Below are 17,253 nucleotides of genomic sequence, written 5' to 3' on the forward strand. Positions count from 1 at the left end.
GGATGTACCCTCATCCACAGACTTGCTCTTACCTTGGAAGTATCACCCCTGTGCCACTTTGGGAGGCCCTGCCCAGCTCTTTTTCATGAAGGAGAAAAGCAATGTGCAGTTGGCTGAAGCCACTCTCAAGATCAAAAAAGGGTAGGGCCTATCCACGCAGTCTACAAGACATGCCTCTTTATCACATCTACCTCACTGAAATAGGCATTGTTTCTAATTTTATATAGTGAACCCACACCTCTTTTTTTACACTCAGTAAAAGCCATAGTCAATACAATAGCTTGCAGGGGCCACATGATTGAGCCCCATTATCTCTCTGACCACTTCTGTTTTCCCTTTTCTTATTCTGCCTTGGTTACCTTACCCTCTTTGCTGTGTTTTGGACATACCAAGCACACTCCCACCCTAGAGTGCTTCCCTATTTCCTCTACCTAAAATGTCCAATTAATTCTGCAAAGATTTGAAAATGAGGGTTAGTCAAACAGATAACTAGGGGAAGTCAGGATAGCCCTTTTTGAGAAGGTGACATCTGAGTGTTCTCAACTGGTTTTCTCCATGTGCTTCTATTTTCATAGAATTTAATATCTTCAAGGAAGCTTCATGCTTGACATAATAAATAAGTTTGTCTTGTCTCCATGTGCCAGAATGCAATTTGCACGAGGGCAGGGGTCTTTGTTTTGCTCACTGATAATCTGTCAATCCTCTAGAACAATACCTGACACCTATTGGAGATGGGCAAACATTTGATAAATTACAATTGAACAATGTTTCATGGCTTATTCTCAATATCAACCACTATTATTAGGGGGTTTTCTTTTCTATCTTTCACATGGTGGCAATCTGTTTGGGTTTTTTCTTTTTCATTGTGTCAAGAACTTTTTCATATCTTGCATACCAATTTATAACAGCATTTCTAATCCATCAAGTAGATAGACAGTGGTTTACTTCACCTGGCCCTGTAACTTGTTTCTCTGCTATGAACAGCATGTGGCTAGCTATTTGTCTGTAATTAGAATTACTTTTAGTAATATACTCCCAGGTATAAAATTCATAGATCAATGAAAATAAACAGTGTGTTCTTGATGCCCAGAGGCACTCATTTTCAAAAGAGAGATGAAGGCCATTTGGACTGTAGAACCAGCCTCCAGCCATGGACACCTCTGTTTCTAGACACAATAGCTAAACTCAAAGCTAAATGAAAATAAACTGGCAGAACTACAAATCTGGAAATCTAGAAGAGGAAAGTGTTTTGAGTTCTAGCAGGGGCACTAAGTAAGACTCCACTCTTCTTATGCTGGGGACAGGGTGTGTGACACTTGTCTTCATTATGGAACCCCCCCCCATCTGATGTTCTGTGCCATTTAGGACGGAGTCTGCTTGGGGACTGTGAAGTCCAGAGACAGGCTGGAGAATACCTGTGTGTCTGTCCCTGAAGGAAAGTCTGTATACAATTTGCTTGATAGGCATTGCCTACCTCCCCTTACTTACTGGCATTAATTTTCTACTCAGTTTTTGATGAGGAAATTGGTGGCGAGTGAAATGAAAGTGGATCTGACATGATAATTCTGCTTAGGATGCAGGACCTTTTACTTCCTCTTTTAATTCTTCACTTTATCTTTTCGGCTTTTGTATGAATTGCATTTTAAGTATATACCTATCCAAACCTCCCCTCCTCTCACTAGGTCTATGTTCCAGGGTTTTTTTTTTTTTTTTTTTTTTTTTTTTGCTACTATCACCAAATATCCTTTCTCTAGCCCTGGCCTGTCCGCTGATTATACTCTGCTTTCAAAGAAGGCCAGTAGTAAATGCGTCAACTGAGCCATGTTAAGTGAGTCCTAGTTCTATAAAATATGTGATATGTTAGTTCCATCTCCCTAATGGATTGGCATTTCCTCGGAATACTTTAAAATATGATGTTGTCACCCAGAGCTTCTAGAGCTTCTCAAAGTTTAGTTTATGGAATCCCAGTGATCATCAAGACTCTTTTAGGGGACCTAAGAGGTTAGATGCTAATACTAAGATGCTATTTTCTTTTTAAATTCTTTTGCCTCTGTTATTGATGGTGCAAAAGCAATCATGATTTAAAACTGGTGGAGCCTATCACAAAGCAAGGCAGTAGCACCACACTGTACTATTAATCATTGTATCCATTGACACATATTCACAGTTTTTTTTTTGTCTCTTTTACTTAAGAAATGTCCTTAATGAAATAGTGAAAATTAATTACTATATCTCAACTCCAAGTACATATCTTTTTAATATTCTGTGTGACAAAACAAAAAGTATGCATAAAACACTTCTGTTTCATACTGAAGTAGGATGTGTGATTGTTTAAGTTCTGAGCTGAACTAGCAGGTTTTTTGGTTTTTTTTTAGGGAGTATCATATTGACTTGAAAGAACATTTGACAAACTATGCTTATTCAGACTTAGATATTTGGCAGATATTTTCTCAAAAATGAACAAGGGAGCCTGTAACTATGAGGAAAACAACTGACAATATTTGTTGACAGTAATAAAGTGGCACTTTTAGGTAAAAATTAGATTTCAGAAAATATGTATATGCATATATGCCATCATGGCCTTGACAGCTCTCAATTCTTGAAGACCTTTTTTTTTCTTTTTTCTTTTTCATTGAAGTGTAGTTGACATACAACATAATAATTCAACATTTGATGCATATTACATATTGATCACCACAGTAAGTCTAGTAACCATCTGTCACCATACAAAGTTATTTTGATACCACTGAGTGTATTCCTTATACTGTACATCATATCCTCATGACTTATTTATTTTATAACTGCCAAGTTTTTAACCTTTAATCTTCTTCACCTGTTTCACCTAATCCCCCACCCACTTCCCCTCTGGCAACAATCAGTTTGTTCTCTGTATCTATGCTTCTGTTTCTGTATTGTTTTGTTTGTTCATTTGGTTTATTTTTTAGATTCCACATTAAGTGAAATTATTTGATATTTGTCTTTGACTTTATTTAGCATAATACCCTCTAGGTCCATCTATGTTTTTGCAGATTTCACAATTTCATTGTTTTTCATGGCCTGAGTAATATTCTATTGTGCATATATATATATTTTGTCTTTTGTCTTTTCAGGGCTGCACCCCGCAGCATATGGAGGTTCCCAGGCTAGGGGTTGAATTGGAGCTGTAACTGCCGGCCTATGCCAGAGCCACAGCAATGCCAGATCCAAGCTGCATCTGCGACCTACACCACAGCTCACAGCAATGCCAGATCCTTAACCCACTGAGCGAGGCCAAGGATCGAACCCACACCTCATGGTTCCTAGTCAGATTTGTTTCCACTGTACCAAGACCAGAACTCCCTATTGTGCCTATATATTGAAAGACATTTAGGTTCCTTCATATCATGGCTATTATAAATTACACAGCTATGAATGTAGGAGTGCACTTATCTTTTCAAATCAGTGTTTTCATTTTCTTTCAGTAAATATCCAGAGGTGGAACAGATGAGTTGGATAGATGTTTCAAGAACATTTTAGGGAACCACAATGTTTTCCATAGTGGTTGCACCAATTTCCAATCCCATCAACAGTGCACGAGGGCTCCCTTTTCTCCACTTCCTCACCAACACTTGCTATTTGTTGTCTTGATAAAACTATTCTGGCAGGTATGAAGTGATAATCTCATTGTGCTTTTGATTTGCATTTCCCTGGTGATGACCAATGTTGAATATCTTCTCAAGTGTCTGTTGGCCATCTGTATGTCTTCCTTGGGAAAAAAAAAATGTTTATTTAAGTCCTCTGCTCATTTTTATTTATTTTTCTATTTTATTTTATTTTATTTTGTCTTTTTGCCATTTCTTGTGCTCCTGTGGCATATGGAGGTTCCCAGGCTAGGAGTTGAATTGAGCTGTAGCCACCAGCCTACGCCAGAGCCATAGCAATGCAGGATCCGAGCCGCGTCTGCAACCTACACCACAGCTCACGGCAACACCAGATCCTTAACCCACTGAGCAAGGCCAAGGATCACACCCGCAACCTCATAGTTCCTAGTCAGATTCGTTAACCACTGAGCCACAACGGGAACTCCCCCTCTGCTCATTTTTAAATCAAATTGTTTGTTTTGTCACATTGTATGAATTCTTTGTCCTTTTGGATATTAAATCCTTGTCATATATATCATTTGCAAATATCTTCTCCCATTCAGTAGGTTGTCTTTTCATTTTGTTGATGGTTTCCTGTACTGTGCAAAGCTTCTTAGTTTGATTAGGTCCCATTAGTTTATTTTTGTCTTTGTTTCCCTTGCCTGAGAAAACAGATCCAAAAATACTACTGAGACCTATGTGAAAAATATAGTCATATTTTGTTCTAGGAATTACATAGTTTCAAATCTTACATTAAATATTTAATTCATCTTGAATTTATTTTTGTGTGTGGTGAGAAAATAGTCCACTTTGATTCTTGCGAATTTAATTTCCAGATTTCCCAACACCATTTATTGAAGACTGTATTTTCCCCACTGTATGTTCTTGGCTCCTTAGTTGTAAATTAATTGCCCATTTAAGTGTGGATTTGTTTCTGGGCTCTCTGTTCTATTCTATTGATCTGTGTCTGTCTTTGTGCCAGTCTCAAAGTTTTTATTACTGTAGCTTTGTAGTATAGTTTGAAATCAGGGAGTGTGATACCTCTAGCTTTATTCTTCTTTCTCATGATTTGTTTGGCTATTCTGGGTCATTTGTGATTTCATAAAAACTTTAGGGCTATTTGTTTAGTTTTATGAAAAATGCCAAAAATGTATTTTGATAGCAGTTGCACTGAATCTGTATATTGCTTTGGGTAATAACATTTTAATAATATTAATTGTTCCACTCTATGAACACAGAATATCTTTCCATTTTCTTGTATCTTCAATTTCTTTCATCAATGTCTTGGAGTTTTCCAAGTACAGGTCTTTTACCTCCTTGGTTAAATTTAATGCTAGGTCTTTTATTCTTTTGATGCAATTATAAACAGAATTGTTTCCTTCATTTCTCTTTCTCATAGTTTTAGTGTACAGAAATGCAGCTGATTCTGTGTATTGATTTTGTATCCTGCAATTTTACTGAAGTCATTCATTCTAATTTTTTTTAATGGAATCTTTAGGATCTTCTATGTATAGCATCATATCTGCAAACAGTGACAGTTTTATCTCTTCCTTTCTAATTTAAATGAGTTTTATCTCTCTTTCTTGTCTGATTGCTGTGGCTATGACTTCTAGTGCTGTGTAGAATAAAAGCAACAAGAATGGACATCCTTCTCTCGTTCCTATTTTTGAGGGTTTTCACCATTGAGTATTATGTTAGGCATGGTTTTATCAAGTATGGTCTTTTTTTTTTTTCTTTAGACTTTTGTTATAGTGGATTATACTGACTGACTTTTAAAAAATTTTTTATTATGATTGATTTACAATGTTCTGTCAATTACTGCTATACAGCAAAGTGACCCAGTCATACATATATATACATCCCTTTTCTCACATTATCCTCCATCATGTTCCATCACAAGTGATTAGATATATAGTTCCCTGTGCTGTACAGCAGGATCTCATTGCCCATCTACTCCAAATGTAAGAGTTTTCATCTACTAACCCCAGACTCCCAGTCTATCCCACTCCCTATCCCTTCCTCCAGACAAACACGAGTGTGTCCTACATATCCATGATCTTTTCTACTTTTTTTTTTTATACTTTTTTTTGAATTTTTTTTTGTCTTTTTGCCATTTTCTTGGGCCACTCTCACTGCATATGGAGGTTCCCAGGCTAGGGGTTCAATCAGAGCTGTAGCCGCTGGTCTACACCAGAGCCACAGCAACGTGGGATCTGAGCCGCGTCGGCAACCTACACCACAGCTCACGGCAACGCCGGATCCTTAACCCACTGAGCAAGCCCAGGGATCGAACCTGCAACCTCATGGTTCCTAGTCGGATTCGTTAACCACTGCCCCACAACGGGAACTCCTTTTCTGTTTTATAGATAGATCATTTGTGCCATATTTTAGAGACCACATATAAGTGATATCATATGGTGTCTTTCTTTTCTGACTTCCTCACTCAGTATGAGAGTCTCTAGTTCCATCCACATTGCTGCACATGGCATTATTTTGTTCTTTTTTATGGCTGAGTAGTATTCCATTATATATATGTGCCACATCTTCCTAAACCGTTCATCCATCAATGGGCATTTAGGTTGTTTCCATGTCTTGGCTATTTTGAATGGTGCTGAGATGAACATATGGGTGCATGTATCTTTTTCAAGGAAAGTTTTGTCTGGATATATGCCCAGGAGTGGGAATGCTGGGTCATATGGTAATTCTATATTTAGTTTTCTGAGGTATTTCCATACTTTTTTCCATAGTGGTTGTAGCAATTTACATTCCTACCAACAATGTAGGAGGGTTCCCTTTTCTCCTCATCCTCTCCAGCATTTATTATTTGTTGATTTGTTAATGATGGCCATTCTAACTGGTGTGAGGTGGTACCTCATTGTAGTTTTGATTTGCATTTCTCTAATAATTAATGATGTTGAGCATTTTTTCATGTGCCTGCTGGCCATCTGTATGTTTTCTTTGGTGAAATGTCTATTTAGGTTTTCTGCCCATTTTTCAGTTGGACTGTTTGTTTTGCTGTATGAGTTGTATGTAAATTTTGGAGATTAAACCTTTGTTGGTTAAGTCATTTGCAAAAATTGTCTCATATTCTCTGTGTTGTCTTTTCACTTTTTTAATCGTTTCATTTGCTGTGCAGAAGCTTTTGAGTTTAATTAGATGTCATTAGTTTATTCACATCTTTATTGTCTTTATTCTAGGATGTGGATCAAATAAGATATTGATGTGATTTATGTCAAAGAGTGTTATACCTATGTTTTCCTCTAGGAGTTTTATAGTATCTGGCCTTACATTTAGGTCTTTAGTCCATTTTAAGTTTATTTTTGTATATGGTATTAGACAGTGTTCTAATTTCATTCTCTTATATGCAGTTGTCCAGTTTTCTCAGCACCATTTATTGAAGAGACTACCTTTCCTCCACTGTGTGCTCTTGCCTCCTTTTTCATAGATTAATTGACCATAGGTGCTTGGGTTTATTTCTGGGCTTTCTATCCTGTTCCATTGATCCATATTTCTGTTTTTGTGCTGGTACCATACCATTTTTATGACTGTAGTTTTGTAGTAGAGTCTGAAGTCAGGGAACCTGATTCCTCCAGTTCAATTTTTTCTTTTCAATATTGCTTTGGCTATTCTAGGTCTTTTGTGTTTCCATGCAAATTTTAAAAAATTTTGTTATTGTTCTGTAAAGAATGTCATTGGTGATTTGATAGGGATTTCATTGAATCTGTAGATTGCCTTAGGTAGTATTGTCTTATTATTTTGAGGTATGTTCCCTTTATATATTCTCTGTCTGTCTTTCTCTCTCTTCTCCTTCTGGGACCCCTAAGGCAAATTTTAGTATGCCTGATGTTGTCCCAGAGGTCCTGTAAACTAATCTCATTTTAAAAAATTCTTGTTTCTTTTTACTATTCTGATTGGGTGATTTCCAATGCCTCATCTGTCAGATCATTTATCTGTTTGTTCTTCTGCATCTTTTAATATGTAGTTGATTCATTTAGTGTGTTTTCATTTCAGTTATTGTAATCTTCAATTCTGATTGGTTCTTTTTAATATTTTCTATATTTTTGTTGAAGTTATCACTTCCTGTCCTGAGTTTGGTAAGCCTCTTTGTGAGTATTACTTTGAACTCTTTCCCGATAAATTGCTTATCTCCATTTTAATTCCTTTTCTGGAGTTTTGTCTTGTCCTTTCATTTGGAAAGTGTTCCTTTGTCTCCTCATTTAACCTTTGTGTTTGTTTCTATGTATTAGGTAGATCAGCTCCATTTCCCAGTCTTGAAAGAGTAGCCTTATGTGGAAGGTGTTCTATGGTACTCAGTAGCCCATGGTCATCAGAGCCAGTTTTTCCAAGGGTTTCCCCCCTTTGGGCTGCATATGCCCTCCTGTTGTGGCTGGGCCACAATTGCTGTGGTCACACTAGTGGTGGAGACTGGCCCCAGACCCAGCTGGTTGCATAGCTTGCTTGTGATTGTTGTGGGTGTGCTGTGGGCAGAGCTGAAGTGCAAATGGGTGCTCCTTTGATGGGGGTGTTGGTGCTGGCCAAGGTGGCGCACCAGCTTAAATGGGGTAAGAGCCATTTTGTAAGGGCACCAGTGCCAGCTTACACCACCTGCCTTGTGGGGAGATCATGTAGTGGCTTTTGAGGGACCTAGGGGAATGTTGGGATAGGGTACACTGTTAGCTAGGTTGATTGAAAGTGACAGAAATGGTGCCCATCAGCCCTGAGCCAACTAGGTGGCAGAAAAGTTAAAAATAAATAAAAAGGTGTTCACAAGTGTTTCTACCACTGGAGACAATTCCACCAGATCCCTGCCCCTCCAGCATATATTCTGATACTAGCCAAAGAATCTCCTTCTTCTTCTTCTTTTTTTTTTTTTTTTTTTTTTTTTTTTGTCTTTTTAGGGCCGCACCTGCAAGGTATGGAGGTTTCTTCTAGGCTAGGGGTCAAATCAGAGCTGTAGCTGCTGGTCTATGCCACAGCCACAGCAAGGCCAGATCCTAGCCACATCTGCAACCTACACCACAGCTCATGGCCGATCCTTAACTCACTGAGTGATGCCAGGAATTGAACCCACATCCTCATGGATATTACTTGGGTTTGCTACTCCTGAATGTCCTTCTTATATGAGCCAGGTGCTTTTCAAGCTGTTGCCTCTACACTAGGACTTGGAGCAAGTGAGTTTGTGTATGAACCCTTCAAGAGCAGTGCCTCAGTTTTCCACAGACTTCTACCTCTCCTGGTCCTAAGCCCTTCTGATTTTCAAAACCAGACCTAGTGCAAGTACTCTGGGCTTGCCTGATATAGGGCTTGGAACCCTCGCTCCCCAATGGGGACCTTCTCAGTTGTGCTATCCCTCCTGCTCAGTAGTTGCATAGCAGGGATGGGGTTCTGACTAGACCATGTCTCTGCCCTTCTTAACCATCCACATATGGCCTTTTCTTTATATCCTTAGTTGTAGAAAATCTGTTCTGCTAGTCTTCACGTCATTCTCAAAGATAGTTTTTCTATATGTGGTTATAGTTTTAGTATGTGCGTGGAAGGAAGTGAGCTCAGGATCTTCCTACTTCCCCATCTTTATCTGAACCTCAAAAGCTTTTCTTATGAGATAAGTGGTGATGTCAACAGATCTGATTTTCTATATTGTGTAATGCAACATGTTAACATTTGCAAGATCTATATAATTCAGTAAACACATACTTTTCAAATCACTGCTTGATGTTACAAAATCATGTGTGGGTAAAAGATGCATTCAAAGTTTAAGATAGATCCATGAATTTTAATGTAACAAAATAAATTTCATTTATAGGGTTTATACTATTAACCCTCAAGTAACTTCTATTTATTGAATTTTGGTGTAATATCAAATAATAGTCACAATTATCTGAAAAGATGATGAAAATACATCTCCCTTTTCTTGCTTTTCCTTTTCTTTTTTTGCTTTTTAGGGCTGCACCCATGGCATATGAAGGTTCCCAGGCCAGGGGTCACATCAGAGCTACAGCTGCCGGCCTACACCACAGCCATGGCAATGCGGGATCTGAGCCGTGTCTGTGACCTACACCACAGCTTATGGCAATGCTGGATCCTTAACCCACTGAGCGAGGCCAAGGATTGAACCCAAAACCTCATGATTCCTAGTCGGATTCATTCCTGCTGCACAACATCAGGAACTCCACATCTCCCTTTTCTAACTACTTATCTGGAGAGGCTGGATTTCTTCAGCCAGCTGACTTTTATTAAGACAGAGTTGGATTCTTCAACCAGCTGACTTTTATTAAGACAGAGTTTTTTTGGAGTACCAATTGTGGTTCAGTTAGAGTCTGACTAGTATCTATGAGGATTCAAGTTTTATCCCTGGCCTCAATCAATGGGTTAAGGATCTGTCATTGCCGTGAGCTGTGGTCTAGGTTGCAGGCATGACTCAGTTCCTGCATTGCTGTGGCTGTGGTGTAGGCTGGGAGCTTCAGCTCTGATGCAAGCCCTAGCCTGGGAACTTGCAAACACTGCATGTGCAGCCCTAAAAAAAAGCAAAGAAAAAAAAGACTGAGATTTTTAAAAAATGTAAAACAAACTGATTTTTCTCATTTTTTGTGGTTTTGGAAAATATAATTTCTCCCTCTAAAGAACTGTTGATTCTATTAACATGTCATTAAAATTTATTATTGGAGTTCCTGTCATGGCTCAGCAGTAATGAACCCAACTAGTATCCATGAGGCTGCAAGTTCAATCCCTGGCCTTGCTCATTGGGTTAAGGATCCAGCATTGCCATGAGCTGTGGTGTATGTCACAGACACAGCTCAGATCCTGAGTTGCTGTGGCTGTGGTGTAGTGTGGCAGCTACAGCTCTGATTCAACCGCTAGCCTGGGAACTTCCATTTGCCAAAGGTGCAGCCCTAAAAAGACAAAAAAAAAAAACAAAAAAAACAAAACAAAAAAAAAAACCCAGAATTTTATTATTACTTTAAAGTGAGTAAATACATATCTTAAATTTCTCTTTGAATTTCTAATACACTATCTACTGATATAAAACTCATAGAAGCAAAATCTCTGTGGAGTCCTCAATAATTTTTATAAAGTGTTTCTGAGACCAAAAAGTTTGGGAATTGCTGTTTTAGCCCAAACATATATTTTCTTATAATGTTGTGTTTTAGAACTTGTTTGTAGCAAGAAGGGTTGGAATTATAAGTATTTGGGGCTTTTATTGTTGCACTAATTGCATAATAGAAGTAACTGCCTTTGCTAAGGGTTGGTTCTGCTTTAGTACCAATGGTATTTCTCATCTATTGATGAAAGAAGCAGGAAGGGTAGACTAGAGTGAAATAAAATTTACCCCTCTCTCAGTCACATTCTTTAGCATTTAATGACAATTTCTAATATTTATTTAGCAATTCAGTCTACAGAATACGTTAATACTCATTTAATTTTTTAACAACCCTTCATTGTTATCTTCAATTTACAAAGCAGGCAAAGAATTTGTAATTATCTAAAAATTATATGGAACAGGGGGGCCTGGCATTGAAGAAAGAATGCGTTCTTCAGGATTAAGAGCTTGACTTGAATTTATGTCCATCAGTTACTAGCTAGGGAGGTTTGTGTCTCAATCACATTTAAGTTACCATGTTTTCCCTTCTGAAAAATGGATACTATAATACCTCCATTATCAATAGTTATGAGACTTAAACTAGATAATATACATAAAGTCCTTACTTCATGGAAGATCCTCAGTGCACGTAGCTAATATTATCTCTTCTCTCCTTGTACTTAACTATTAAAAGTCAGTTCTTTTTTAGGGCTCTCTTGTGAGTTCTGGAAAAAATCATTGCCATCGTTTTGCTGAAAACTGGATTGTCAGACTCTTTATAAATCAAAAATACGTGGATCATTTCAGTTACTCTTACATTCAACAAGTGACATGGGGGAGGCAGTAGGTGAGGAAGAAAACCGAGATTAACTGATCTTATGAAATCTTTCTGTAGGTGAATTCCTTAAAAGGCTGGAAGAAAAAGAAGCTCTGATAAACCAACTTTCCAGGGAGAAGAGCACCTTCACTCTGCAGATTCAAGACCTGAGAGGGCAATTGGCAGAGGGGACCAAAGTAATGCATCTATTATTTCTTACCAGGAGCTTGACTGTATGTTAAAGAAAAATAATGCTTGCTGGTCAGCCCCACTGTCTTCTCATATGAAAGAAAAAAGGGAAAAAGTTCCCTAGAAGTTAGGGGAAAAAAAGATGTGTTGGGTCTTGTATGTGCCAGGAAGGACCCTGATCATTGAAGGATCATCCTCAACAATTCAAATTGCTTCTGTACTTTGTCAGATTTAGAGCAAGTGAAGTATGCATTGCCATTCTGCATTATTACTTGAACAGAAATTCAGCAAAGTTCTTTATGGATCTTTGATTCTGAGGTGCACAAAGAAGTGAAATTAAATAAAAGACCAGGATAAAATTAATGGGGCTGGATTAGCTCAACATTACTTTTAAATTGTCAGTAAATTATAGATATTAATCATTATTAGTCATTTCTTCCCAAGAGAATGCATAATACTGCTAGTAGGTGACCCCAGTGAAAGTGGTTCTTTAAGGTTAAAGCACAGTGACTCACATGAGAGGATGGATTCTTTGAGCCTTGGTAGTCAAGTCAATTCTTAGTTCATATCCAAGGCATCTTCTTATAGAGACCCCAAAGTACCTTCCTTCACCATAATCTCACTGCAAAGGCATTTACTCTTCGAGTGCAAGTCATTAAGTCTTCAGAGCTCTGTGTTTAAATATTTTATTTTATTCCCTCCACTCTCCTTACTTTCTAGATTATATGTACGTTTAAAAATTACCACCATAATTTGTGCATCAGACAGATGCTAGATGCTTCTCTCATGTTATCTCAACCATCATATATAAATCATATGAAAGAGGAAGAATTGTATCTTTTACATGAAGTCACCAAGGCTCTGAGAAAACCGATAACTCGTCTAAGGTCATCCAGCTAGTAGTAGATTGTAAAGGAATTTTAGCAGGTAGTGAAGTGATTAGATTTATAGTTTAGAAGATCTTTGGCTGACTTCCCAGTAGCTTCCAACTGGCACACAAGGCCCCCTTGCTCTGTGCAGCTTCCTTCTGTGACCCTACTTCTCCCAGCTGCTCCCCTCATTTCCTCTCCTCCAGTCACCCTGGCCTCCTCACTGACTCATAAACAAGCCGCCATCATTCCAGCCTTAGGACGTTTGTAGCTGCCGCTCCCACTGTTTAAAAACCCCTCCTCTGGGCCTTTGAGGGATGGTGAGAAGGAGCCAAATGTTCCTTATCATGTCAATCTGTTTTATGCTCACACTACTGTCAGCAATTTTATTTATTAATTTGTGTACATGTTTGTTTTGTGTATCCTCTCACTCCTTCTGGCTCCTTTGGACAAAGACTGTCTCCCTCTCATTTACTTCCATTAATACTAAGGCCTAGAGCAGGAGCACAATAAATGTATATTAAATAAGAGGAAGGGTCGCGATTTAAAGCCTTTTCCCAGATTCCAAAGCCTGTGTCCTTCTCAGGGTTGCTATGTATTTTTGCTCTTTGTTCACTGCCTAGTGGTATCTGCCTGAGGCTGCCATTAACCAAGCCTTGTCCTTTCAGAGCTGCGTCTACCAGAGGAAATGCTGTCTCCTTATTTGCATTAAGAACCCATGAAGACTGGAAGAGACCCTGGTTCTTCCCACTAGACTAGGTTATCTCTTGGCAATAATGCTGTTAGGTTAACCAGACCACCAGTTAAGTGACAGAAATAGTCATTAAACTGAACTCCACAATAGCCAACTATCTGAATTGAAATGGACATTAATTAAAACTAAATAAAATTGAAATTTAGTTTTGATCACACCTTGCTTGGGGCACCTTTTTTTTTCACACCTCCACATCAGCACCCCCTGGATTGAACAATGCACAGCTGGGGCACATTTTGAGTGTTCAGTAGCTGCATGGCTAGTAGCTACCGTATTGGACAGTGTACATATAAAATATTTTCATCCCTATGGGAAGTTTTATTGGAAAGACTCTTTTAAGGTGATTAAAGTTTTTAGAGAATTACAAAAAAAGGTTTTGTTTTCCTTATCAGTGGAATGAAAAGGCTAGACTAAACTCAGTGGTCTTTTCTAGTGAAAACAAGATCAGATTTGTATATATTGCTAAATATAAATCTTATTGCCTAAATGATAATATGTGTTCTTGCTACCTTTGCATTCTCTGCACTATTTCTAGAACTCCAGGCCTGTCTATTGTTGAAGCCCACATAGTCAGGCTGGCAGATCCCAAAATAGAACTCTCTTCCTTGTTTTAATGACAGCAATTAGATACCTCTCTCCTTTCTCTTCTTGGCCCCAGTTCTCTCCCTGGTATTATCTTCCTAGGTTCAGGTTCAGCTCGCATTTGTGGCAGGTGGTTATTAACCTTATCTAAAAAAGATGATGTCACCTCCCAGCCTCTCATCGTTAACATGGTGGTGCCTTCTTGTAACACGTGTTGTGCTCCCTACAGTCACAGAGCGCCCTGGCCCAGGCCGTGAAGTCAGCCAAGCATGACTGTGACCTTCTACGAGAGCAGTATGAGGAAGAGCAAGAGGCCAAGGCTGAGCTGCTCTGGGCCCTATTCAAAGGCAATGCTGAGGTGGTGAAGTGGAGGACAAAGTACCAGGACGATGCCATCCGCAACACTGAGGACTTGGAGGATGCCAAGTGAGTGGGGCAAGGCCAACCCTGACCCTGGAGTCAGTTACACAGAGGACTCAGAGAATAGAGACTTGGTCTTCAAGGCCTCGTGTGTGCCCTTGGCAGATCCTCACCAAGTGTGAGAACAAGCCCAGGACCAAAGCTGAAACAGCTACCACTGGCAAGAAGCACTTGCTCTAGAGGGGTTCAAAAATAAAAATTATAATACAGAGTGATAAAGACTAGACAGAGGTCCTAGGGGAAAAACGGAGGCTCTTTCTAGGGGTACAAGGGAAGTTTTCATAAAAGACGTGGCTTTGAGCTATGGTTTGAAAATAAGATAGCACTTAAACTCCTGTGTTTCATTTGGAACAGCAAAATAATGGAGTCCATGTGTGTACACGTCTCCATACATTAAAGTCATTGTGTCTCTGGTCTACAACTTGTGGACTACAAAGTGGTCTGTGAAGATGGACAAGGACAGTTGAAAACATGTTAGGATCTGTCATCCTGCCTATGGGACAAAGGTTTCTTTGAAAAGAAAATGCCTTGGGGCCACCTCTAAGGTTAGGATATCAGTTTTATAGCCAACACTACATAAAGGTTTTAGAAGTTCTCAGGAACTACAGAAGTTTAGGGCCCACATGAATCAAAACTCAGTACCAGGGTGTAGTTCTAAAGCATTTTGCTCAGAGGTCGAAAGACTGCGTGTCTTTGAAAGAAAGTGTCAAACCATCCCCAACTAGTAATCATTAAAGGGTGACTGAAAAGAATGTGTCCTTGGCTTGGTAGCTTGGCAAAAATCCAGGGCAGATCAATACATTTCTCTTTAGCATCATCCAAAAATATTGTTTTTCAGTTCTTCACCTAAATCTTTGAAAGACATGGCTGTGCACGTGCTGAACAGCCGCTGTGTCCTGTCCCTGAAGGGGGACGAAGTGATCCATCTCTGTGCCACAGTAACTTAAAAAGGGTTTAGGGATGACAGATACTAAAAATATCTGCAGTAAATGCGTTAAGGCCACAGAATAGTGCAGCTTTGAACTGAAACGGTTCCTCATATCCAAAATATGGCACTTGAAGACTTCAAGTGAAAGTGTCTATCCGTCATTCTATTTTTACTGTTCTAATTTCCATTTTGTTGTTGTTATGGTGAAATAACAAAGGTTTCTTGGGGAGGGAATGACAAAAGGGATTGTATATAGGCTACTTATGACCATATGGATTTGCTAGAACTAACAAATTGTGGTCCTGCAGTACACAACAACTAAAGAAAAATGATGGGCAAACATGATACTATCTGAAGATTTGTTGTTGTTGCTTTAACTTAGCTGAACATCAAATATATAAATCATTGTCTGTATTGTGCTCGCCCTCTAAATCACCTCAGGAAGGTAGAACTTCAAAAAAATCTAGGATTCTATGTTTTTTTAAAATTGGAAAGTTGAAGATCTTTTCACTCAGATTTCCAGGCTTGGGTTGACATGATGAGTTAGTTTCATGGAAAGAAGCTCACCTGAGGCCCCATTTACCAGTTCTGAGTTCCTCCAAGGAGAGAGATCTGGTTTCTTCATCTCCCATCTCTTCTTGCATCTTCTAGGCAACAACACATAGGTGCTTATGGTTGGCAAGTTGAGGAGCAAGATGGTAGTTGGTAGTAAATGTAGAAAAATATTATCAGTCAAATGAAGGTGATCAGTTGTCCAGTTTGCCCTGGACTTGCCTGATTTGAGCACTGATAGCCCCCTGGCCTGGTAAAACCCCTCAGAACCTTAGCAGTTAGGCACCCAAAGTAAAATTCCTATTTTTCTGGTTACAGATGAGCATTTCTAAAGTAGTTAAAATAGGTGTAATAATTTTATGACTCCTTTAGGTAGGGTAAAGCACAGAATCTCCTTTTCATCTCCAGCTTTATTGAGATATAATTGACATATACCATTGTGCAGGATGAACAGTTAATGTATACAATGGGATAATTTGATATATGCATATATTTTGAAATCTTTACAAGATAGTTAACCCTTCCTTTACCCCACCTAAGTACCATTTTGTTGTTGTTATGGTGAAAAAACTAAAGCTCTACTCTTCTAGCAACTTCCATGTATACAGGGCAGTATTATTAATGATAGTCACCATGCAATAAATCAGCATCTCCTCTTAACAGTTAAGAAAAGTGAAACAAAGACATGAAGTGACTATGGTCGGAAAGCCAGTGAGCAAGGAGCAGTTGTTGGAGCCCAAGTCCTTGCTGTTGAGCACAGATAGGTTTTTGCAGGATTCCACCAAAGGGGGCTTTTTGTTGTTTTGTTGGATTAGTTGTGTGGCACATGTTAATTCCTGGGGACCTTTTCTGTTTAATAACAGTATATAGGAAAAAGCTTTGGTATACACAGTACCTTTCATCTAAGAGGTGTGTTGAATGGTAAGAATGGGATTGCTGGAGTTCCCTGTGGCTCAGTGGTTAACAAACCTGACTAGGATCCATGAGGATGCAGTTCAATACCTGGCCTCGCTCAGTGGTTTAAGGATCCGGCATTGCTGTGAGCTGTGGTGTAGGTTACAGATGGGGCTCAGATCCCAAGTTGCAGTGGTTCTGGTGTAGGCCAGTGGCTTCAGCTCTGATTCAGCCCCAGTCCTGGGAAACTCTATATGCTACAGGTGCAGCCTGAAAAAGCAAAAAAAAAAAAAAAAAAAAAAAAAAAAAACGAATGGGGATTGCCAGTGGCCAGTGTCCTTGCAGGAGATGTGAGCAAGAAAATACATCACACCCATTAAGATGCCTAAGCACTGCGTTGTGGGGCCCATGGAGGAAGCATTTTAATCAGCCCCTCCATCTCAGAGGATGCTGAGGAGGATGACAGACAGCGGCTAAAGTGAACCCAAGAACAGTGGAACCTATAAAGTGAGCATGACACTGGGATGGATTTGAATATATAAATTTGGAA

The 17,253-nt window shown here is 39.0% G+C and overlaps 1 protein-coding gene across 1 annotated transcript in view; it reads left to right on the forward strand.

Annotated features, from left to right (window-relative positions):
* MYH15 (myosin heavy chain 15) overlaps window positions 1-17,253 on the forward strand; it is a 148,363-nt gene that overhangs the window by 87,778 nt on the left and 43,332 nt on the right. Inside the window, exons 29-30 of the mRNA XM_021069826.1 lie at window positions 11,594-11,712; window positions 14,139-14,335. Coding sequence (XP_020925485.1) covers window positions 11,594-11,712; window positions 14,139-14,335 — 316 coding nt within the window. The remainder of the gene's footprint in view (window positions 1-11,593; window positions 11,713-14,138; window positions 14,336-17,253) is intronic.

The sequence above is a fragment of the Sus scrofa genome, chromosome 13, assembly GCF_000003025.6.
Source record: "Sus scrofa isolate TJ Tabasco breed Duroc chromosome 13, Sscrofa11.1, whole genome shotgun sequence".
NCBI classification, from domain to species: Eukaryota; Metazoa; Chordata; class Mammalia; order Artiodactyla; family Suidae; genus Sus; species Sus scrofa.